The 24,606-nt window shown below is 47.0% G+C and overlaps 1 protein-coding gene across 2 annotated transcripts in view; it reads left to right on the top strand.

Annotated features, from left to right (window-relative positions):
* The first annotated feature begins 819 nt into the window (after nt 1–819).
* Nucleotides 820–24,606, top strand: part of TBC1D23 (TBC1 domain family member 23) — a 57,721-nt gene continuing 33,934 nt past the window's right edge. Inside the window, exons 1-3 of one of the 2 annotated variants that reach the window (XM_044284475.1) lie at nt 820–992; nt 20,530–20,641; nt 21,803–21,908. In XM_044284475.1, coding sequence (XP_044140410.1) covers nt 901–992; nt 20,530–20,641; nt 21,803–21,908 — 310 coding nt within the window. In that variant the 5' untranslated portion in view covers nt 820–900. The remainder of the gene's footprint in view (nt 993–20,529; nt 20,642–21,802; nt 21,909–24,606) is intronic. The other variant, XM_044284473.1, reaches the window with a different exon arrangement.

The following is a 24,606-nucleotide window of genomic DNA, read 5'->3' as shown; positions in this document are numbered from 1 at the left end:
CTGGCTTACTTGCCCGTAGCAACCAATCAGATTCCACCTTTTTGCCCGTAGCAACCAATCAGATTCCACCTTTCAATTTTCAGAGCTCTATTGGAAAATGAAAGGTGGAATCTGATTGGTTGCTATGGGCAACTAAGCCTGTTCAACTTTACTCTAGTTTTGATAAATCTCTTCGTCAGCAGATTTGTCCCTATGAAGCTATCTGACCTGTTACATGTGCGCTTGGCAGCTGAAGACATCTGTGTTGGTCCCATGTACATATGTGTCTGCAAATTATGTTTTAATATATGCAAATTAACCTCTAGGAGCAACAGGGGCGTTGCCATTACTCCTAGAGGCACTACTGTCCTCCACTTTGACAGGTCCAGGTGTGTTGACATTTTCACTGCCTGGCCCTGTCAATCTACGTGCAGAGAGCAGGCATTTGGCGAGACACCAGAGCCTCTAGGTGTAATGGCAACGCCCCCGTTGCTCCTAGAGGCTCATTTGCATATATTAAAACATAATTTTTCTCAGCAATGTTGGACACATATGAACATGGGACCAACACAGATGTATTCAGCTGCCAAATGCACATGTAACAGGTCAGCCGGTGTCATAGGGACAGATCTGCTGACAGATGCCCTTTAAACTTTATGTATATGTCACACGTTAATGATTAAAACGTTGCCTTACAGCCCAAACCTAAAAGCAAACTGGTAATTGTCATTCATGAGCCCCATGACCCCTCTGAGGACCCGTACAGTGCATGTTGCGCGCGTTCACGACCACATACGGCTGCTGTCCTGTCAGCCTGTGTCGTATTCCATGTAATATCAGCTCACATCAGGACTTCACGGCCTCAGCTGGGTGCTTTTCGCTGCTTTACGGCTGAGTGACGTGGAACGTCAACACTGAAACATGGCTGAGCCCGGGGAATTGTCTCCGCTGTCCTCTCCCTCCCCACCACTGTCATCCCCGGGAGCTGGAGACGAAGAGGAGACCGACATCTGGTGAGGGGACTGCGGGGAAGGGGCTGGAGGGTTATTATCGGGTGTGAATAGTTCCGGGGTAGGAGGGAGCGGGCACAGCTGATCATGGGACCCGGACTTGGAGGACTGCTGCTGGGAGAAGCTGTGGAGGCAGGAGGGACCGGGGTGGGAGAGGTCTGTAGGACACGGACACTATGGGATGGGGGGACTAGGAGAGCTGGCATAGCCGGACACTATGGGATGGGGGGACTAGGAGAGCTGGCATAGCCGGACACTGTGGGATGGGGAGCCTAGGAGAGCGGGCATAGCCGGACACTGTGGGATGGGGAGCCTAGGAGAGCGGGCATAGCCGGACACTATGGGATGGGGGGGACTAGGAGAGCAGGCATAGCCGGACACTGTGGGATGGGGGGACTAGGAGAACTGGCATAGCCTGACACTATGGGATGGGGGGACTAGGAGAGATGGCATAGCCGGACACTATGGGATGGGGGAATTAGGAGAGCTGGCATAGCCGGACACTATGGGATGGGGAGACTAGGAGAGATGGCATAGCCGGACACTATGGGATGGGGGGGGGGACTAGGAGAGATGGCATAGCCGGACACTGACACTATGGAATGGGGAGACTAGGAGAGTTGGCATAGCACTATGGGATGGGGGGGCTAGAAGAGCGGGCATAGCTGGACACTGACACTATGGGATGGGGAGGCTAGGAGAGCTGGGATAGCCGGACACTGACACTATGGGATGGGGAGCCTAGGAGAACGGGCAACTATAGTACTGGCAGTGTGAGGAGGCAGGACTGGGAGACTTGGGCCTAGGTGGGCTGGCGGCATGGAACTTGGGGAATTGCTACTTAAAGGCTATGGACACCTTTTAGGGCAATTTATTTTTTATTTTTATATATATATATATATTTAAAATCAGTCTATTTGCAGACTGTCCGTCCTGAGTCCTGTCAGCTGACAGCTCATGTGAAACTTTATCTCTGATCTCCTGAACTCATTATAGCTTAGGCTACTTTCCCACTAGCGTTTTAGTTTTCTGGTATTGAGATCCGTCATAGGGGCTTAATACCGGGGAAAAACGCTTCAGTTTTGTCCCCATTCATTGTCAATGGGGACGTAACGGAACGGAATGCATTTCAGTTTAGTTGCGTTCCCAGACTGGATAGCAACATGTTGTAGTTTGCTTTCCATCCTGGGATGCGGAGCAAGTCAATAGGGATGGATCCGTTTTCTCTGCCACAATAAAAAACGGATCTCTCCCCCCATTGACTTTCAATGGAGTTCATGTTACAGATAACACAATCGGATCCGTTCATAATGGATGCAGACGGTTGTATTATCAGTAACCGAAGAGTTTTTGCTAAACCCTGCCGGATCCAGCAAAAACTCTAGTGTGAAAGTAGCATTAGGGTACTTTCAAACTAGCGGCAGGACGGATCCGACAGGCTGTTCACTCTATAGTCAATGGGGACGGAGTGGCAGCACGGCGAAATAGCTGCAGGACGGATCCGACAGGGTGAACAGCCTGTCGGATCCGTCCTGCCGCTAGTGTGAAAGTAGCCTTAAACTGGTTTTCTGAGTGTTTTTTTTTTTTTTTTTTTTTACTGATGACTTATCCTCTGGATAGGTCATCAATATCTGATTGGTCGGGGGTCCGACACCCGGGACCCCCACCGATGAGCTGTTTGAGAAGGCAGCACCTGTGAGCGCTTCGGCACTCTCTCAGCTTTTCCTAGGCTATATGACATCGCGTTCATCGGTCACATGACCTAGGCGCAGCTCAGCCCCATAGAAGTGAATGGGGCTGAGCTGCAATACCGAGCACAGCCACTATACCATGTACGGCGCTGTGTTTGTTACGCTGTGAGAAGGCCGCAGTGCTCACAGGAGCTAATCGGCTGGGGTCCCAGGTGTCGGACCTACACAGACCTAATACTGATAACCTATCCTGAGGATAAGTCATAAATATCTTTTCCTGGACAATCCCTTTAATACATTGCTTTACTTCCTGTACACTGGGTGTCGACTTTGATCATTGTGCAGTCTTGAAACGCATTAGTGATGACTGGAGAGTTAATCATTATGTCAGCGCAGTCTTCGGCTCCATGCACTTGGCTGTATTTTGGATCTTTGATGTCCGGGTCGGTAATTCAGGGGTCATACAGGCCGTGCTCTGCCTCCTGATCCATCATATACATGAATACGGGGGGAGTATTCCACTTATAGCATGTTATCCCCTATACACAGGATGTGGAGTAACTATTAGATCAGTGGGGGTCTGACCACCGAAACCCACCAGTCACAAGAACGGGGACCCCATACTCTGAAATGAATGGATCGGCTGTGCTGTCCCAGTCATTGCCAGAGATAGCCAAGTACAGCGCTCACCTCTCTATAGCCGCCCCATAGAGAATGAATGGAGTGGCAGCCGCGGTACGGAGCCCCCATTCTCATGATCCTGTGGCCAGGGCATAACCTGTTAGAACTGTAATACCCCTTCAAACGGGTTGTCCGAGTAATAAAAAACAAAACAAAACTGGTGACGGGCAGGGATGATCTTGGCTGCAGCAGTGGTGCCTGTACACGGACACGTCGCCACTGCAGCCATGTAAATCAAGCACGGCCAATAGGACGGGACGGGACGGGGGGGGGGAACTGGTATAACTTATTTCGTTTTTTTGGACACGTGCCCGCCTTTCTCAATTTTTTTATTTATTTTTTGTTAACTTGGACAACTGCTTTCAGGTACAATACATAGCCTCTCGGATACGAGTCTGCGTATGGTCCGTGCCTCTGTTCTACACATGAGCCCACAAACTGGCCATGGACGGTATGTTTCTCCGCCAATCCTATTCTGTTGCCAGTACCGAATAGTCAGCGCTTCTATGTTGACAGAAAGCCCGACCTTTTCCATCCAGTCCGATCCTGCACCCTCCCCGATTAAGTAGTCTCTTCCCTATTTTTAAATGATATTCACACTGGGCTGAACCATGCGTCGATGTATATGGGGGAGCAGGGGCTGATAACCTGTATGACATGTCTACAGCTGGCTTCAGTGTGGCTGCTGCAAAAATGTATATTGTGAGATAGACGGAAGCTTTTATTACTGACTGACACCATCAAAACAGACCTGGAAGTATGTCAGGAATGTACCGTAGATATGTAAGGAATGCCGCTTGTAGGTGATGCATGTCCATAATACAGCGTACTGTATATTCTGTATGGATGAGAATCTCCTACAGGCCCTGACTTTCCAGGACCAGCTGTTCTGGGGTCTTTTCAGTTCAAAGTCTGCATTTTTTTATTTCTTTTTTAACCTTTCTCCCCTTTAAAGGGGTTGTCTGAGTGTTTAAGACTGACGACCTCCCCTAAGGACAGGCATCAGTACGCTGATCAGCTTTCTGAAGAGGCTGCGGCCTCCTCCCTGGCCGCTGACATCGTGTTCATCAGTCACGTGGCCTATCTGCAGCTCGGTCCCATTTAATTGAATGGGGCTGAGCTGCAATACCAAACACAGCCACTATACGATGGATGGCACTGTGCCCTGTAAGTGGCGAGAAGGTCAGGATGCCCATCACAGCACTAACGGCTGATTGGCGAGGGACCAATCAAATACTGATGACCTATACTCGGGATTAACCACTCGGGAAACCCCTTTAAAGGAATTTTCCTGAATGACAAAACTGCTCAACGTCTGTCAATGTCCTGTGTGATTAGGGTTTAGCTGCAGAACTAGACTGGGGTGGGGTACTTCCACATGTTGTAGATTTCTGTGCGGCAAATCCGCTGTGTGTTAGGGCTTGTTCACATGGACGTGTGAAGCCCGTGTTGTGGACTGCAAATTGCGTTCCGCAATGCACGGGCACCGTCTGTGGGGCAGCCGCATGGGGATCGTGGACCCATTCACTTGAATGGGTCCGCGATACTTCCGTTCCGCGGTGCGGAAGCACGGAACGGAACCCCAGAAAGCACTCTGTAGTGTTCCGTTCCGCATATCCGGATTTGCGGATCTATTGAAGTGAATGGGTCCGCATCCATGATGCGGAATGCACACGGAACAGTGCCCATGTATTGCGGATCTGCAAATGCTGTCCGCAATATGGAAACGGGCAGCACACATTCGTGTGAATGACCCCTTACAGTACCAGCAAGGTGGATGAGATTGTAAGAAACCTCACCCTATGATGCTTGACTATGTCTCCCCTAAGGGAATATTCAGAATATTGCATTTTTACCACCATTACCGTACACTGTGATATTTTACCGCAGTTTTGCAAGAAAAAAGCTGACAGTGTAATAATTGTGGTGTTGGACAGCGCCATAGGTGCACAATAGCCTTGGGGCCTGAGCCTGGGTGTGTGCCGCCATATTCTCTGTGTACCTGACTTCCTGGCACGGTTTCTGCCTGTCATAAAGATGAAGGATTGACCTCATCTGGCTGCTGTAAAATTCCCTGAATTCTTGCCCGATGCTGTCACTTTTATTGGCCAGACACATTACTTACAGCAGATACACGGGGCGCGGCTTTACGGCTTAGTCAGCGGTTTCCAGGAGGTTGCAGGCACTGTGGGCGTCATACAGGCAAGGTAGGCTAGTGCGGTTCAAAGGTTCCAATAGGTGAGTAATACCGCAACCTATTACAACCACGCTTACAGTTATTAGGAGACTTTGGTTGATGCCTGCGAGGCAGTAGCATCTGGGGTTATTGAATCGGGGCCCCAGAGAGCAGGTGTGTATCCGTCTGTTGTATGGAGCCACGCATCTCCTCCAGCCATGACTATTGTCTGCAGTGTGGGGCCTCCATTATACAGATGGAAACTGAGACGCTTTCTATTGAGGAAATGACACACAGACGTCATGGGATTTATTCTTCATAAAAGGAAGCTGCTGACTATGGAAGAGGAAGCGCTTTATCACGTTTTATGCTTCGCATCCTTAAATTCTGCTGCTCGGGGATTGAGATCACATCCCAGGCCTGCGGTGGATAAGTGACTGGAGACGTTATATGCCCAGCTCAACCATATGATACAGTGGGCCTTCAAATACATGGTTAATCTTCCGTCGAGACGTCGGTACATGGATTGTCGCACCTCACTGACGTCAGTGGAGACTACTGCTGATACCTAAAATGTGATATACACCACATCAGCCATTGTATTAAAACCACCTGCCTAATATAGTGTAGGTACCCCCGTGCGACCAAAGAAACCCTGCCTAGCCCATCAAGGCATGGACTCCACGAGAACTTTGGTGTCCTGTAGTATCTGGCACCTAGACGTTAAAGGGGTTGTCCGGGTTCAGAGCTGAACCCGGACATATCCCCTTCTTCACCCAGACAGCCCCTCTGAGATTTCATGCTCTGATGCTCTCCCTTACCCTGTGCTGAATCGCGCAGGGCAAGGGCTTTTTTTGTTTACAAACTTACACTGCTAGGCGGAGGCTTCTGCCTAGCGGTGTTCTCGGTGATGTCACCGGCACTAATGGACGGGCTTTAGCGCTGCCCTAGCCATTTTACAGGCTAGAGCAGCCCTAAATCCCGCCTATTAGCGCTGTTGACGTCACCAGGCTCACTGCTAGGCAGAAGCATCCCCTAGCAGAGACCCGGTACATCACCGGATCTGCTGAAAAGTCACAACGCTCCAGGATAAATAAATAAAATTATCGATATGAAGACTTTTTTTGAAAATCAATATCATCGGGCACTAAAAGGGCAAATTAATTGAGTTAATTTGATTTATTGCCCAGACTCCAATGTCATTAGGGAATATTACTGCCATGAAAGGGGGGGGGGGGGGAAAGAGTACTTGGTCTATTCAGTAGGTGGTATGTTTAGTAAGATCCATTTGAATTTCTGGACCAGAAGAACATTACCCAGAGGATCACACTTCTCCTGTGTGAATGGAGAGGTGGTGTTCATGCATCCCAGTGCTGCATTCACACAGGGAACATGGGGAAGCACCCCCCACCACCACCATAGGTGATAAATGTTGATAATGGGAACACCCCTTTAAGATTCCTTGTACATGGTGTAGATTATGTATGTATGTTTTTCCCTTACGCCCATGTCAGAACCCTTGAGAGACCGCCTCCATCCAGGACAGGAAACAGGAACTTTCGTGGAGAGCTCTTAAGGAGGGGCTCTGCCCCCTATCTCACCAGTTCCTGTTTCTTGTCCTATGGATAGGACGTCTATGTGGAGAGCTAGGATCAGGCTGCAGGAGCCCCTGAGGTGCAACATTTATAGGGGTTACCTGGTGCGGCATAAGACTCCACTAGGAGCTGCCTCCTAAGTCTGGGGCCAATCCTTCTGAGTCCTGGGTGTGTTTTGTCAGGCCGGTGATGCTGGATCCTCCTGGCGGTGTTCAGGAGGTCTGGGGCCTTTTCTCTGCCTTCCCCCAGGCCTGGAGCAACTTACAGAGGCAGTGGGCGGGCTTTGAGTTTTCTCGACATGCTCTGCGCGTGTCCCGCAACTTCCGGTATTTGGAACGCATGTGGCTACAGTGAAGGAGCGTTCCAGAAGTAAGGGGAGGGACATCCCCTGCTGCAAGGGCAGCATGGGAACGCCGGCAGGGACCTGACCTAGAGTATTTTAACCCTTCAGCGCGCGGTCAGAAGGATCCCAGCCAGCCTGCAAGCATTTGTGGATCCACTTATGGAAAACTCTCTGTTCTTATCTGGTACCATAGAGCAAGAGGGTAGTCAGCGCGCTGATGTCCAGGAGGGTCATGACGCCAGACCGGTATTCCTGGGGGGGTAAGGGGGCGAATCCCCACCTTTTATTTCTTCCTTCAGTGTCTAATAGGGGCTTATTCTTTTATTTTATTTTATAATATCAAAGAGGGCCCTAGGAAAGCTACCACTAAATCTAAAGGAAGAGCATGTGCTGTATGCAAGAAAAAACTCGCTCCTTCCTGGTCTAAGTTGTTAAGTCTGCATTGTGTGAACAAGGTGGTAGAGGAGGAATCCCTGTCACTACTTCAGAGTATCAAAGATATTGTCAAATCTGAAGTTTCAGATTCAATGAAAATGTTTAAAAAGTGCCTCCCTTCCTCAGCCTCGGGCAAGCAGGGTCACTCTAATATAGTATCCGATTCTGAGTCTTCAGACGAGAATAAGCAAGGAGAAATCCTAGAAGATTCAAACTCTTCCTCAGATGAAGAAACCACGGGTAAACCTTTATTTTCCCCTGAGGATACGGATTCTCTGCTCAAGGCTATTAGAGCCACGATGAAGGTGGAGGAATCTAGAGAACAAAAATCTATTTAAGATATAATCATAGGCGTGTGCACCCTAAAGCACAAACACACACGCCGCGCGTGTGTAGGTATGTATATATTATATATACACACACACACACATATATACAGTTGCAAGAAAAAGTATGTGAACCCTTTGGAATGATATGGATTTCTGCATAAATTGGTCATAAAATGTGATCTGATCTTCATCTAAGTCACAACAATAGACAATCACAGTCTGCTTAAACTAATAACACACAAAGAATTAAATATTACCATGTTTTTATTGAACACACCATGTAAACATTCATAGTGCAGGTGGAAAAAGTATGTGAACCCCTAGACTAATGACATCTCCAAGAGCTAATTGGAGTGAGGTGTCAGCCAACTGGAGTCCAATCAGTGAGATGAGATTGGAGGTGTTGGTTACAGCTGCCCTGCCTATAAAAACACACACCAGTTCTGGGTTTGCTTTTCACAAGAAGCATTGCCTGATGTAAATGATGCCTCGCACAAAAGAGCTCTCAGAAGACCTACGATTAAGAATTGTTGACTTGCATAACGCTGGAAAGGGTTATAAAAGTATCTCCAATAGCCTTGCTGTTCATCAGTCCACGGTAAGACAAATTGTCTATAAATGCAGAAAGTTCAGCACTGCTGCTACTCTCCCTAGGAGTGGCCGTCCTGTAAAGATGACTGCAAGAGCACAGCGCAGACTGCTCAATGAAATGAAGAAGAATCCTAGAGTGTCAGCTAAAGACTTACAAAAGTCTCTGGCATATGCTAACATCCCTGTTAGCGAATCTACGATACGTAAAACACTAAACAAGAATTAATTTCATGGGAGGATACCACAGAGTAAGCCACTGCTGTAAAAAAAAAAAATTGATGCACATTTACAGTTTCCACAAGAGCCCCTGGATGTTCCATAGCAGTACTGGCAAAATATTCAGGCAGGAACAGACGAGGCTCATTCTAATCGCCCCTTTCTGGCCAAGGAGAAACGTGGTTCACTTGGTTGAGGAAGCTATCTCTTGCAGATCCCTGGATTCTTCCGGACTGTACCTGCACAGTCATGAAAAGGACAGCACTGATTGGATAGATTGAGTCTGTGCAGGTACACGCCCCCAACTTGTTACCTCTCCTCTGTACCCTTACTGCAGACTGCTAGCAATTCATTCATAACTTCTAGTAGAAATAATAAAGGAATAGCACAATATACAGACATAAGAATGGATGTTCCAGTATTATTACATGGGGAATGCATGAAACTATTAAAATAGACATGTCAGGAGTGGCGAAAGGTCCTCTTTTAAGCCTGTGATCAGATCTTCTGTTCCCCGTGGGATCTTAATTTAGTTATGTCTAGAATGATGGAGCCTCCTTTCGAACCTCTGCTGGATTTATCTATTAAAACTTTGTCTTTCAAAACTTCTTTTCTGGTGGCTATCACCTCTGCCAGGCGTGTGGGTGAGATTTCTGCCTTTTCAGCCTCTCCTCCTTATACTTGCATCCCGGAGGACAGAGTGCTCATTAAACCAGATGCTTCTTTTTTTACCTAAAGTGGTCTCCCTGTTTCATAGGACCCAAGACATTGTTCTTCCATCCTTGTGTCAATCCCAAAAGAATGAGAAAGAGAGGAGGCTCCATTGTCTAGACCAGGGATGGGCAAGCTCTGCCCTCCAGCTGTTTTAAAACTACAAATCCCATCATGCCCTGCTGTAGGCTGATAGCTGTAGGCAGACTGGGAATGATGGGATTTGTAGTTTTAAAACAGCTGGAGGGCCGAGTTTGCCCATCCCTGGTCTAGACCTTAAAAGATGCCTGTATGAATATCTGAAAGTCACTGGTCAATGGAGGAAATCCTATAGACTTTTTGTACAGTTTGGTGGAAGGAACAAAGGTAATAACGTTTTTTCTAGAACTCCATCCAGATGGATAGTGGGGGCTATCGCTTTAGCCTATTCCTCAGTGGGGGAAACTCCCCCTTTGGGATTTGGTGCTCACTCAACAAGATCCATTTCTACTTCTTGGGAAGGGAGGGCTGATGCATCTCTAGAACAAATTTGTAGGGCTGCGCCCTGGAAGTATCCATGTACTTTTTTTCATCACTAGAGGTTAGATTTAGACTCTAAAGACCGTTTATCTTTTGGCAGGAAGGTCTTGCAGGCAGTAGTCCCCCCTAAGCTAGTTACTATTCTAGTCTTCTCTCAAGGGTGCGGTCATGGTCGTAAGGGAAATTCAGTATTACACTTACCGGTAATCATTTTTCCATGAGCCCACGACAGCACCCGGGATTTATTCCCACCCTATGTTTTCAGCTTGTATATAATGCATGTCAGGAATATGTATTGTCATTTATTGGCAGCCCTGATTGTCATTTGATTCACCTTTTGGCATGTACACAATCAGTATACATGCAAAATAGGTTCCCACCTCCCGGCCATCTGCTGTCAGCTAGCAAGGGAGGAAGCCCCAGGGGTCTAGGCTTCAAGGAGGCCCCAGGTAGATAAAGGCACACCTCAACCAGCCAGGTTGGAGGCAAGCTAATCCTGCAGGAAAACCCCCAGAAGGAGGTCTCAGCCCTTGCCCAGGATCAATGATACCTTCCAGACATGTTTGCACCTACATTTCATAAGGAATCATTCATCGTCCGTCCGTCCATCCTAGGCATAATTCGGTTATCTTTTTGCGATCCTGGGGCAAAGCCAAACATCCACGTTGTCCTGGCTTGATGCTAGGATGCCCGGGAGGGGAGATATACATATCTCGCCACAGAAACCACATAGCGGCACCATGTTTGGACTCTAGTTGTAGTCGGAACCCAGGCGGATCAATTGGGCCCGGAACCATCTTCCTGCGACAATCTGGTCTGGGGCTATGAGCCCTAAGGGGTTTTATGGGTCATTTGCTGCCAGCACCAGAGAAGGAGGAGGGGACCCTACCCCAAGGTGGGGAGGGGGGCGGCCAGCTACAGGTCATAAACGCCCATGCAAGCCAGCGGGCGGTGTCTTTTCTGAAGGGGGTCACATTGTGCCAATGTGTTTGGAGAGACCTGGGAACTAGCTAACCTCACTGCCCCCACGTGACTGTAGCCAAGGACTATTCCACCATTATAACCTAAAGGAACTTTCATCTACCTGGTAACTGACTTTTGCTCTGCTTAACCCTGTTGTACCTATATCACCTGTATCTGTAACCTCAGACCACTGTATATATTCTCTGTGTATATTGTGTTATATCTAGTGTGCCCTTAAGGAGATTAAATACATAATTTAATCTTGTGCTATCTTGTATCTCGATCACGAATCCCCACGGCCGTGTGTTGGCCTAGTTATAAGCTACCGCGGGTTGGTTTCTCACCCTATATAATCCCGTTAGCGGACCGGGCTTGTATCAAACGAGAAGCTGGTGGCAGTGTACCCGGGCTGAGAGAGCGCTGTTTCACAGTGGCAGTGAAAAGGCTCTCAGCTCGTTGCCTCTCTGTGGCAGAGCCCCTTCTTAAGAGCTCTCCACGAAAGTTCCTGTCCTGAATGGAGGCGTTCTCTCAAGAGTGCCGTCATGGGCTCGTGGAAAAACGATTACCGGTAAATGCAATTCTGAATTTTTGTGTGGGGAAGACTGCAGTGTAATATAATACTGGCAAAGTCAGATTGGGGTAAATGCATATCAAAATCTACAAGTAACGCATGCAGATTTTGGTGCAGAAATGCAAAGTAATCAGAACAGGGAAACCTGTTTGTAAACCCGCACCTGTGCACAGGTAGCCTTAGGTCAGCAGCACTCGTTGTGGAATATGTGCAGAAAAAAATGCAGCGTAATACAGTACCAGCATAGTGTATGCGATTACACAAATCTCATGCACACTTTGCAGATTTTTGCGTGCGGAAATTAACCTGCTGTGCGGATTTCAAAATCCGCAGCATATCTATTATGTTTGCGGTTTTAGCTGCAGATTTCACCCTTTTCAAATGACGGGTGAGATCTGCGGCAAAACCGCATCAAATCCACACCATATACCACTATTGGGCAGATTTGTGCAGATCTTATGTACGTTCACCTGCCACCATGTGCAGATGGCCTTAGGCTGGTCGGTGTGAACACAGTCATACACTGAAGCTGTCAATCATTGAGAGTCGACGGCGGAAGCAGGTCTCAGTCTTTCTCTATCAGCGGCTAAAAACATTTTACATAAAAATTTGGAACTACGTTATAGAATTTTATTTTATTTTTTTCTTCTCTGCAAAGAAGTTCATTATTGATATTGCTGCATGTAAATGGTACTCGGTCAATAACATCCCATGTGGGCAATGTGAGAGATGTGATGGCAAAGAAAACTCCTTCATCCATCTATTGATCTAAGGACTTCAATCAGCTGGAACGATAAACCGTCAGATCATCAATCGTGGGGCGGTGGAGATGTTCTCTGGAGCCGCTCCTGTCTTCCAGGATTTATCTAGGCTGCTCGCCTCTCCTTATCTTCTTCCAGATCCTACTTATGGGATTAAGATGAGGATTAGTTACTTGGCGATGGAGGTTGTGATCACATTTGCACCTCGGAATGGTACAGCCCATCCTCCAATACACTGAACTCCACTTCTCGGTAATATAGAGCCGGCTCCGTGCCATTTCTATGAGAATGTCCTCAATTCCTGTCAGTACTTGTGTAATAATGAGATCCTAGGAATATTAGGCCACGGGCACAAGGCAATGTGTTTTTGTACAGATTTCGATGGATTTCCGCAATGGATCTGCAGAAAAGTCTAAATGTTGCCTGCAGATCGTGTTGTCGATTTGACCCAAATTTCACCCTGTGCATTGCAAAGGCCTCGTCCACGTGTCATAGAATTGGTGCGGATTTTCCGTCTGGACTTGCAGACGGAAAATCGGCGGTGGATTGGAATAACAGCAAAGTGAATGATATTAATAGTGTTAATCAGCTGCATGTTGGTTTCTGTTGCAGAATTGTTTCGGATATCTTGCAGATTTTTGACCTCAGGGATATGAGATCTGCACTGTTTTTGGCAAGAAAATCCGCACCAGAATCTGCATGATTTGATGCGGATTTGCCACTGCATATTTGATGCAGAACTAATTTTTTTTCACAGGAACCGCAGCCTACCTTCACTGTGGAAAGGTTCATACTTGCCTACTACCCGCAGCTCTGGTCCTGTGCATTGGCTCCTGTGTGTCTATCTTCTGGTCCATGGCTTGTTTTACTTTTTCTCTAGCACAGACCTGATCATCTGATGTTCTGCAGCCAATGACTGGCTTCAGTGGTGACGTGTCTCTTGTGGGCACAAACTTATAGATTTCTTACAATTATTAAAGGGGTTGTTTCATGAAAAATATTCTACAGTTTTCAAACTAACATCCAGATCTGAATTCTTTTATAATTGCATGTAATAAAAAATTTAGCATAGCCACTGAGTTATTCAATAAAATGTATCTGTATAGCGCCACCTGCTGTTGGTTTTTGTTTTTACTTCTTTGACCTGTTCGCTGAGATGGCCGCACATGCTCAGTATCGTCCTTCAACTGCCCCCTGAGCTGTGATAGGGAGAGCTGAGACACGCCCCCTGAGCTGTGATAGGGAGAGCTGAGACACGCCCCCTGAGCTCCAGCAAAAAAGACACTCCCCTTGAGCTGTCAGCTTGATATAAATGTAGCAGAGCAATGAATGGGGAGATCTCTGGATCCATGTGAGGTACAGGGCTGGTTCTAGCTTTGTTAGAAAGAGGGTGTTATGTACAATATGGTGTCTGATTTTTCATTTTTTAAATTGGTCATGGGATAACCCCTTTTAAGTGTATAACTGTGTTTTTCAGTTATTAATGGGTTGACCTCCTCCCTTTTTTTTTTTTTTTTTTATATATTGATGACCTATCCCTATCAGATCGGCGGGGGTTCCGATCAGCAGTTTGGAGAGAACACTGTGCTGGTACGAGCGCTGCCCTCTTTTCATTTGTGCTCACTGTCGACATCACAGTGACGAGCATTGTAATTACATCTGCCGTCCCCATTCACTTCAGTTGGACTGCAGAGGTGAATGGAACTGTGGAGTTGCAATTTCACTTGCCAGCAGCTGCGGTGTCGCAATTTTTTTTGTAGTGGACTTCACCCTATGCATGCAAAATTAATTGACATGCTCCAGATGTAAAATCCGCACTTCTGGTCAGTATTTGTACAGGTTAAAGCGAACCTATTATCAGGATTTCACTTAATAAACTATTACCAGTACCTTATAGATTATCTTCATTGTGTTTCAATGCATTCTTGTGCCGCTTTCCTGGGATGTATATTCATGAAAAAAACGACTTATAAAGTCCTCGTCTCCAGCTCCTGAAGTCACGCTAGAAGTCAAGGGGGTAGCCCTTCCCTCACTCCGGGCTGTAACTCCCCTGCTCCAAACCCCGCCTCTAAGTAGTGTAACCGACACCCGGCTCAGTCGCCGGGACCGCGCTTGTACAGGCGGCGCATGCGCCGTCGGACTCCAGCGCGATCCTGTAACTGAATCGCGCGTGAGGAAGAGAAGACAGGCAGGCATCGGGGACGGCGCATGCGCGATTCAGTTACAAGCGCGGTCCCGGCGACTGAGCCGGGTGTCAGTTACACTACTTAGAGGAGAGGTTAGAGCAGGGGCGTTACAGCCCGGAGTGAGGGAAGGGCTACCCCCTTGACTTCTAGCGTGACTTCAGGAGCTGGAGACGAGGACTTTATAAGTTGTTTTTTTCATGAATATCCATCCCAGGAAAGCGGCACAAGAATGCATTGAAACACAATGAGGATAATCTATAAGGTACTGGTAATAGTTTATTAAGTGAAATCCTGGTGAAAGGTTTGCTTTAAACACTGATTTTTATTTTTAACCTACGTTCTTGAAGTTCCAGATACAAGACCTGCAGCGATCAGCTGATTTACCATTTTTTGTAATGTAATAATCATAAAATACCTTGAAACTTTGCTGCTTTTCCTGTCCTCCTCCCCCTGCATATTGTGCCAGGTTCCTTCTCCCCAGCAGTCAATGACTTCCTGTATTGGTGACCATTGTGTCTGTACATGCAGTAAACATAATAGCTGAGATCACCGGTCATTATTGTGAGGAGAGCAGTGGAACGGCTTAGGCTACTTTCACACCTGCGTTCAGGTGTCCGCTCGTGAGCTCCGTTTGAAGGGGCTCACGAGCGGCCCTGAACGCAGCCGTCTGGCCCTAATGCATTCTCAGTGGAGGCGGATCCACTGAGAATGCATCCGTCTGCCAGCGCTCAGCCTCCGCTCCGCTCAGTGAGTGGACACCTGAACGCTGCAAGCAGCGTTCGGGTGTCCGCCTGGCCGTGCGGAGGCGAGCGGATCCGTTCCGACTTACAATGTAAGTCAATGGGGACGGATCCGCTTGAAGATGACACCATATGCTCAATCTTCAAGCGGATCCGTCCCCCATTGACTTTCAATGTAAAGTCTGAACGGATCCGCTCGGGCTACTTTCACACTTAGAAATTTTTCTAAGTTATAATGCAGACGGATCCGTTCGAACGCTAGTGTGAAAGTAGCCTAAAAGAGGACCTGCCATCCCAAAATACAATGCAATCTGAAAGCAGCATGTTATAGAGCAGGAGTTGCTGAGCAGATTGATTATATATGGGATATATGTTTTATGGGAAAAGATTCAATAAAACCTGTATTTTATACATTTATATCTCTGCTTTCTCTACCTCCTGTGAAGAGCTATCGGTACAGGGGGACAGGATATCAGTGACTGACCGCTACCGCTCTATGCACACAATGCCATCACTGATAACACCTCCCTCCGGTACCGACAGCTCTTCACAGAAAGCAGAAAAAAGCAAAGATATAAATGTAAAAATTACAGGTTTTACTGAATCTTTCATCCATCTGCTCAGCTCCCCCTGCTCTATAACACGCTGCTATCAGATTGCATTGCTTTTTCTGGTGACCGGTCTTCTTTAGGCCCCTTTCACACGAGTGAGTTTTCCATACGGGTGCGATGCGTGAAGTGAACACATAGCACCCGCACTGAATCCTGACCCATTCATTTCAATGGATCTGTGTACGTGAGCATTGTTTTTAAGGCATCAGTTCTGCATTGCATGAGAACCGCAGCATGTCCTATAGGCCTCATGCACACAACCGTTTTTCGGGTCCGCATCCGAGCCGCACTCCGTGTGCTGTCCGCATCCGTTGCTCCATTCCGAGGCCCCGCAAAAAGAATATAGCATATCCTATTCTTGTCCGGTTTGGCAGACAAAAATAGGCATGTCTCCAATGGGCCGCCCATTCCGTTCCACAAATTGCGGTCCGCAAAAAACAGCACGGTCGTGTGCATGAGGCCATATTCAGCGTTTTTCAAGCAGCCCCGGCCCCATATAAGTGAATGGGGCTTCAGTGAAAAACGCATTGCATCTTGATGTAACCTGGATGCAGTCCAGATGCGATGCGTTTTTACCTGATGGTTGCTAGGAGTTGTTGTTTGTAAACCTTCAGTTTCTTTTTATGCGGAACTGATTGCACCCGCACGGAAAAAACTGAACGCAATCACAGACAAAACGGACTGAACTTGCCTGCGAAATGGTGTGAACTTCACTGAACGCATCCGAGCAGTCTGTATCGTTCTTGTAAAAGAGGCATTAATGGGCCTTTACACTGCCGATTACCCAGTGAACATGTGAAACACTCGTCCATCGGGTAATCCTATCTTTCATGCAGACATCGAAATCGCTGTTTGCTGGCAGCACATCGTGGTGTCTAAACAGCCCCTGCTGCCGGCAAGCAGTGACTCTGTATGGGGACGAGCGTTGGCATTAGTGATCTCACCTCCCCATACTGTGGAGAAGATCGCTGCATGTAATCGCAACGGTCTCCTCCACTACCGAGCAGGCGATTGTCAGGAAAAGAACACTTTCTTCCCGACAATCTCCTGTTCAATTGAGCAATGTAAAGGGGCCTTAATTATTTTGAAGGGTCAGATATAGGTATGCAGCTTGGACTTTTGACTCTGGATAGGCAATCAATGTGTTCTGGAGGGACTCTTACCCCCCAGAATCTCGATGCCACATTGTGGCTGTGCCTGGTAATGCAAGTCAGCCCATTCTAGTGGCTATGGTTCTGTGTGTCAATGTGTCAGATACTGCAGAGATGGGAACATTGTGCTCTAAAGAGTGATGCTGTCCCTACTTTTGGTGGTGGTCCAAATCTGGGCACCCCAAATCATTTTCTAATTTGCTAAAAAAAAATCCTAGAACATGCTGTTGGCACCCTTGCACCCAGTCCATGCAGCAGGATCTGCATAGTACCATCTATTGTATAGTATTCACCATAAGGCCTCATGCACACGACCGTTGTGTGCATCCGTGTCCGTTGTTCCGTTTTCCGTGATTTTCTGCGGACCTATTAACTTTCAATGGGTCCGTTGAAAACTCGGAAAATGCACCGTTTGTCATCCGCGTCCGTGTTTCCTGTCCGTCAAAAAAATAAGACCTGTCCTATTTTTTTTTTTTTACGGACAACGGTTCACGGACCCATTCAAGTCAATGGGTCCGTGAAAAAACACGGAGGGACACAAGATTGTCATCCGTGTCCATTTTTTTCCTATCATTTTAAAGGCAAACTTGACTTAGATTTTTTTTTCACTTTTCTGGTCTGGTGATCCTCCAAAAATCAAGGAAGACACACGGAAGAAAAAACAGACACGGATTACGGAACAACGGAACCCCGTTTTGCGGACCATGAGAAAATACTGTTATGCGCATGAGGCCTAGGAGAGATGTTGTCTTCATCCCTCGGAGCCGCCCCCATCTGCCGGCCGAGCACTTTCACCTACATTAGGAGATGACGTCCATAGTGCAGTAATTCATGTCTTCACATCACGGATGAAACCTGACGCTTCTATTGATTTCTTCCTCCACATCCTCAGACCGACGTTGGAATCTACTGCTCCAGAGCCTGCGCTGCTTTCCTGTCAACGTTTTATTTGCCATCTTATTCCTTACCCATTATTTATGTATCACCAGCATATTCTGCATGTATACAGGATTTATTATTACACTCCTCAACATTGGAACAAAACATTGGCAAAACGAGGGAGTATCAGGTGTTGCTAAGATCTATAGGTAATAACATATTCAAGCACCTAGCTCCAATCTGTGGCATGTGGGAGAGGCAAAAAAGACTGATTGAAAGCAAGTTTTTTTTTTTTTTGTGGGACGTGAAATGTTCGGATCACGTCGTGTGGGATGATTGTGCGATGCCTCCTGTTCATCGATGTGCCAGTTATAGGCGCCTGTCCCCCAACTGAGAGGGACAGAATCCTTGAGCTGAGATCGCTCCGGCAGATCACTACGCGCCTTTGCCGAGATGTTAGTACTGTTCAACGTTGTGTGTCCTGGTGGTTAGGAGAACAATGACTAACACGAATGACAACAAGAGGAGAACAGAGGAGAATCTCTGCACAGACGGATGGTCTGATTAGAGGAATGGGTCGTAGTGATCCATTCTGTACTGAAAATGATATTAAACCCCACATCCTAAGGGCCCTTGCAGACCAGCACTGACGGGGTCACATAGCTTTATATCGATTTATGATGCTATGTAACCCTTACAGTTCTGAAATGTATTGGGTAACACTGGCATAATGCTGTCAGTTATATACAATACATTCCAGAACTGTAAGGGTTACATAGCATCATAAATCAATATAATGCTATGTGACCCCCGGCAGTGCTGGGAGTTCAGGCCGGGGGCTGCGCAGTGGGACCAACACTCGTCTGCAAGGGCCCTAAGCCTGTGGTGGTAAACTGTGTCTACTCAAACAGAAGGTGTTTGCAAGACATTGGACTACAAGCCAGAGGACAAGCTACATAGAGGTGTCCCCTTGAGCTCCTGTCACCGCTCTCAAAGGCTATTATGGTGCACAGCAAGACAGCTGGAATAAAGGTCTGTGCTTTTCAGCGATGAGACCTGCTTTTGTCTTCTCAATTATAGGGTCTGGAGACCACGTGGGCAATACCATGGCCTTCACAAGGGAACGCCAGTCCTACTCCTGGGATTATGATGTGGGCCTGTGGGGTATCGTAATGTACAGTAGCCAGACTCCTCTAGTCTTCATTTTAGGCACAGAAACAGCTCGGCCTTACAATGATTTGGTTGTGGAACCAGTTGGACGGCCATTTCTCCAAAGTGTCACAGGAGCCATTTCCTAAAGGGGTTAACCGATTTCTGAACCATCCCCCCCACAGATAATATACTTACCCCGCTCCTGGTCCCCGCACCGCTGCAGCAGCTTCTCCTTGCACACGGATGAAAACGATGCTAGGGAGGCTTTTCCCTGTCCCCGCCTGCCATTGGCTGCTCCCCCTCCGGCACCGGATGTTTTCATCCATGTGCAGGGAGCAGGGGCAGCGCAGGGAGTGGGGTAAGTATATTACCTGTGAGGTGCCCGGCACATGGGGGGGGGGGGATGTTTCAGAAATCGAAAAAACCCCTTTAACAAGACAATGCCAGGCCAGATGTTGCTCGTCCTACTGTGAGCAGCCTGCGTCGACTAAGTGCATTCAGCATGGCAGAACATTCCTCAGACAGCCTCATTGATAGCATGCCAGGTCATGTAAGTGCTTGTATTTCTGCGCGTGGCATTCATACTCTATATTGAATAAATTGAGATGTCTGGAATATTTTGCCTCCATTTTTTTATCATTTGCATATCGTTAAGATGTCCATCCATCCTGTGATTTCCATAATTCAACGACTTTTCCTTCTTGCTGTAGTCATTTCAATGCTGAGGAGTTTACTTCTTTATTATTTCTGTCCGTGTGGTGATGGGTATGGGTACCTGGCTGTTTTACTAATTTCCTTAGAAACTAATGGAGATAGCTGTGCCAACTCTCCATTCATTACCCACCTGCATGTGGTGCTCACCTTACCAGGCAGGACGGGGAAATGGCGAGAGGTGTTCTGGATATCAGGGCAAGCACCAGCGGTGATGTCATAAATGCATATCATGGGAATACTCCTCGCCCAGCATTAGCTCAGGAACACTCAAAAATGCTCAGGAATACCCTTTTTGGACAAATTTGTCAAATGCCATCCCTTGGAGAAACTTTTTTTTTTTTTGGGGGGGGGTCTTCAGCTGTTTTTGATTAAAGCTCTAGTTACCCTGTCACCTAATAAGGTGTCTGCCCGCTTCTGTGATCCTTCTGGCTTCTAACGTCCGCAGTATTGTTCCATTCCTGTAATTCCTGGGTCCTTTTTCAATCTGTGATCGTTACCTAAAACTCAGTTTTTCTGTATTTGCAGGGAGACGGACCTAGCCGAGGCTCTGGAGGCAGGAGGTTGTGACCTGGAAACTGTAAGAAATATTATACAAGGGCGGCCTGTCCCTTCAGACCTCAGGGCAAAAGTATGGAAGGTAAGAATATTCCGTTCTGCTCTCTTTCATTGCTTAATGTGTAACTTCGTATATTGGTGCTCGGTGTAGGCTGTGTTGACGTTTGAGGCTCCTTCGGAGGTATAGGTCAGACGGCAGGCAGTGCGGTATAGCGCTGTACAAGGCATACATCGGCTTACGTCACCAGTAGGCTTCCATTATACAGAAACATATACTTTTTTTACTGTATTCCTCTGCACAGAAGAGTATAGTCTAATAGTTAATCAGTGCTGCATGAAAACTGAGACTGAGCGAATGAGGCCCACTGGATAGTTCTCAAATGTCATGCGAACAGAGCCTTATTTCTGTGTCCACTCTCTCATGCTACTTAAAGGGGTTCTCTAGGTTTAGAGCTAAACCCAGACATAAGTTCCCCTTCACTCATTTACCATGTATGATATATAGCTAAAGATGCTCCCCCCTTCGCAGAACAAGGGCTTTTTCCTCACGACTGGTGACGTACCGGGTTTCTCATGGGTACGCTAGGCGGAAGCTTTCATCTAGAAGGGAGCCCGGTGAAGTCACCAGCACTAATGCACGCTTTTTAGCGCATTTTTTCAGACTAGGATGGTGCTAAAGACGTCACCAGGATCACTGCTAGGCGGAAGTACACCATTACCAGACACCTCTATCAGAAGGCCTCTATACAGATTAGATTTTGGTGGAACCAGCTCAAGTCAATGGGGGTCCTTTATAAAAGACAAGTGTTTTACGCTGGGCTTTGATATGCCTCTCCACGCCAGAGGATGCACTTAATTCATGACGAGGTAAAGGCCTTGTCATAAATTAGGCGCATCCTCACGCAGTCCTTATGCTTAGACTGAAGTTCACTCCAGCCTTTAGCTGAAGTAGATTTGAGAAGTTATTTACACCAGTAAACTGGTGCGAATCGTAGTGAAGGTGCTGGGGTACATGGCCCTCCCCGTAGTACACCCCGCCACTTCTCCTTTTCAATTAGTATCTATGGCAGACTTTTGCCTAAATTTAGGTGCAGCGGAGTTCAAAAAGTTGTAAATTGGGAGTTAGATTTTATTTATTTTTTTACACAGGTTTCTGGCTTAAGGGGGTCATAATAAATGACTCTTCCCCCAGTGCCAATGAAATGGAGTATAATGCATGGTCACTATTTTTTCTCTCTCGTAGATCGCTTTAAACGTTGCAGGAAAAGGGGACAGTTTGGCAGCGTGGGACGGTTCTTTAGATCTTCCAGAGCAGTCTGTCATTCATCAGGATTGTCAAAATCTTATAGGTAAGACCTAAGGGATTTATTTATCACACAGGAGTTCCACAACCAGTTCTGTAATGGGCTTTACTGGATGATAATGAGGTAACTGGCACCAAGTTGGTTGTTGAACTTGGAGAAATTGGACCTCACAAGGTACCAGGTTTTTAAAGGGGTTCCATAAATCCTTTTAGGTATTGTTCACACATGATAGATACGCTGTGAATTTGACGTTGTAGATTCTCTCGTGCTAAATGGACAGTGTATTACAGTACCAATCTCATCCACATGCTCGCAAAAAAATCTGAGTGTAAATTGACCTGTAGTGTGACGACAGCTTTTTTTTGTTTGTTTTTTGCACAATTATATGTCCCACGTGGACGTTCCCTTAGGTTTTAGCGTTTACCCACAAACTACAGCTGATTACTGAGAGACTTTGTGGGGGAGATGTATCAAGACTGATATAGAGTGTGGAGGCGCACACCACTTAAAGGGGTTCTCCGGGAATTTAGAAAATGAAAATACTTAAATGTTACTTTATTGTAAATATATTCCCATATACCTTTCATTATTTATAGTGGCTCATTTTGTTTAGGGAGCAATCATTAGGAGAAACAAAATGGCCGCTGTCCTATTAATACACACAAAACCTGTCCTAATCACACAGGGGGACATGAGGTAAAGAGCTGCCTCATCCTTCTCTCCTACTTGTCAGGGAATATAGATTATAAGCACTTTAACTGAATCTCTGTGGGAAAGGAGGAGACATGAGATCATGAAGAGACATGAGGTACAGAGAGGATGGACAAGACAGACTGAGGTCATGGAGTCTGCATACAAGTGCTGCTGCTCATTATCCACATCCCCACCTCCTCTCTGTACTTCATGTCTTCTCATGAACTCCATTTCTACATAGATTTAGCTGAGAATCATATTAAACTGTATTCAGGACTAGGGATGAGCGAACTCGAACTGTATAGTTCGGGTTCGTACCGAATTTTGGGGTGTCCGTGACACGGACCCGAACCCGGACATTTTCGTAAAAGTTTGGGTTCGGTGTTCGTCGCTTTCTTGGCGCTTTTTGAAAGGCTGCAAAGCAGCCAATCAACAAGCGTCATACTACTTGCCCCAAGAGGCCATCACAGCCATGCCTACTATTGGCATGGCTGTGATTGGCCAGAGCACCATGTGACCCAGCCTCTATTTAAGCTGGAGTCACATAGCGCCGCCCGTCACTCTGCTCTGATTAGCGTAGGGAGAGGTTGCGGCTGCGACAGTAGGGCGAGATTAGGCAGATTAACTCCTCCAAAGGACTTGATTAACTGATCGATCTGCAGCTGTGGATCATTGAGCTGCTGATCCTCAATTGCTCACTGTTTTTAGGCTGCCCAGACCGTTTGTCAGTCACATTTTTCTGGGGTGATCGGCGGCCATTTTGTGTCTTGTGGTGCGCCAGCACAAGCTGCGACCAAGTGCATTTAACCCTCAATGGTGTGGTTGTTTTTTGGCTAAAGCCTACATCAGGGTGAAGCTGTCACACCAAGTGCATTTAACCAGCAATAGTCTGTTTATTTTTTGGCCATATACTACATCAGGGGCAAGCTGCGGCCGTCACCAAGTGCATTTAACCCTCAGTAGTGTGGTTGGTCAAGCTGTGACACCAAGTGCATTTAACCAGCAATAGTCTGTTCATTTTTTGGCCATATACTACATCAGGGGCAAGCTGCGCCCGTCACCAAGTGCATTTAACCAGCAATAGTGTGGTTATTTTTTGGCCATATCCCAGTCTAATTCTGTCACTAAATCCATACCGGTCACCCAGCGCCTAAATACTAGGCCTCAAATTTATATCCCGCTAAATCTCTCGTTACCGCTGTCCTGTTCTGGCTGGGAAAGTTATTTAGTGTCCGTCAAAGCACATTTTTTGTTCTGGGTTGAAATACAATTCCCAATTTAGCAATTTCATAATTTAGTGGTTTCTGCTATATCAGAGCTATTTGAAATCTATCCCTAAAAGGGTATATAATATTCAAGGTGCACATAGGGTCATTCAGAATAACTTCACACACACGCTACTGTGCATATCCCAGTCTAATTCTGTCACTAAATCCATACCGGTCACCCAGCGCCTAAATACTAGGCCTCAAATTTATATCCCGCTGAATTTGAATACAATACATTGGGCCAAATAATATTTTTGTTGTTGTGGTGAACGATAACAATGAGGAAAACATCTAGTAAGGGACGCGGACGTGGACATGGTCGTGGTGGTGTTAGTGGACCCTCTGGTGCTGGGAGAGGACGTGGCCGTTCTGCCACATCCACACGTCCTAGTGAACCAACTACCTCAGGTCCCAGTAGCCGCCAGAATTTACAGCGATATATGGTGGGGCCCAATGCCGTTCTAAGGATGGTAAGGCCTAAGCAGGTACAGGCATTAGTCAATTGGGTGGCCGACAGTGGATCCAGCACGTTCACATTATCTCCCACCCAGTCTTCTGCAGAAAGCGCACAGATGGCGCCTGAAAACCAACCCCATCAGTCTGTCACATCACCCCCATGCATACCAGGGAAACTGTCTCAGCCTCAAGTTATGCAGCAGTCTCTTATGCTGTTTGAAGACTCCGCTGGCAGGGTTTCCCAAGGGCATCCACCTAGCCCTTCCCCAGCGGTGAAAGACATAGAATGCACTGACGCACAACCACTTATGTTTCCTGATGATGAG

The sequence above is a fragment of the Bufo gargarizans genome, chromosome 3 (genome assembly GCF_014858855.1).
Source record: "Bufo gargarizans isolate SCDJY-AF-19 chromosome 3, ASM1485885v1, whole genome shotgun sequence".
In the NCBI taxonomy this organism is placed as follows: Eukaryota; Metazoa; Chordata; class Amphibia; order Anura; family Bufonidae; genus Bufo; species Bufo gargarizans.
Note: the sequence above shows the minus strand (reverse complement) of the source record. Positions and strands in the feature narration are given on the sequence as shown.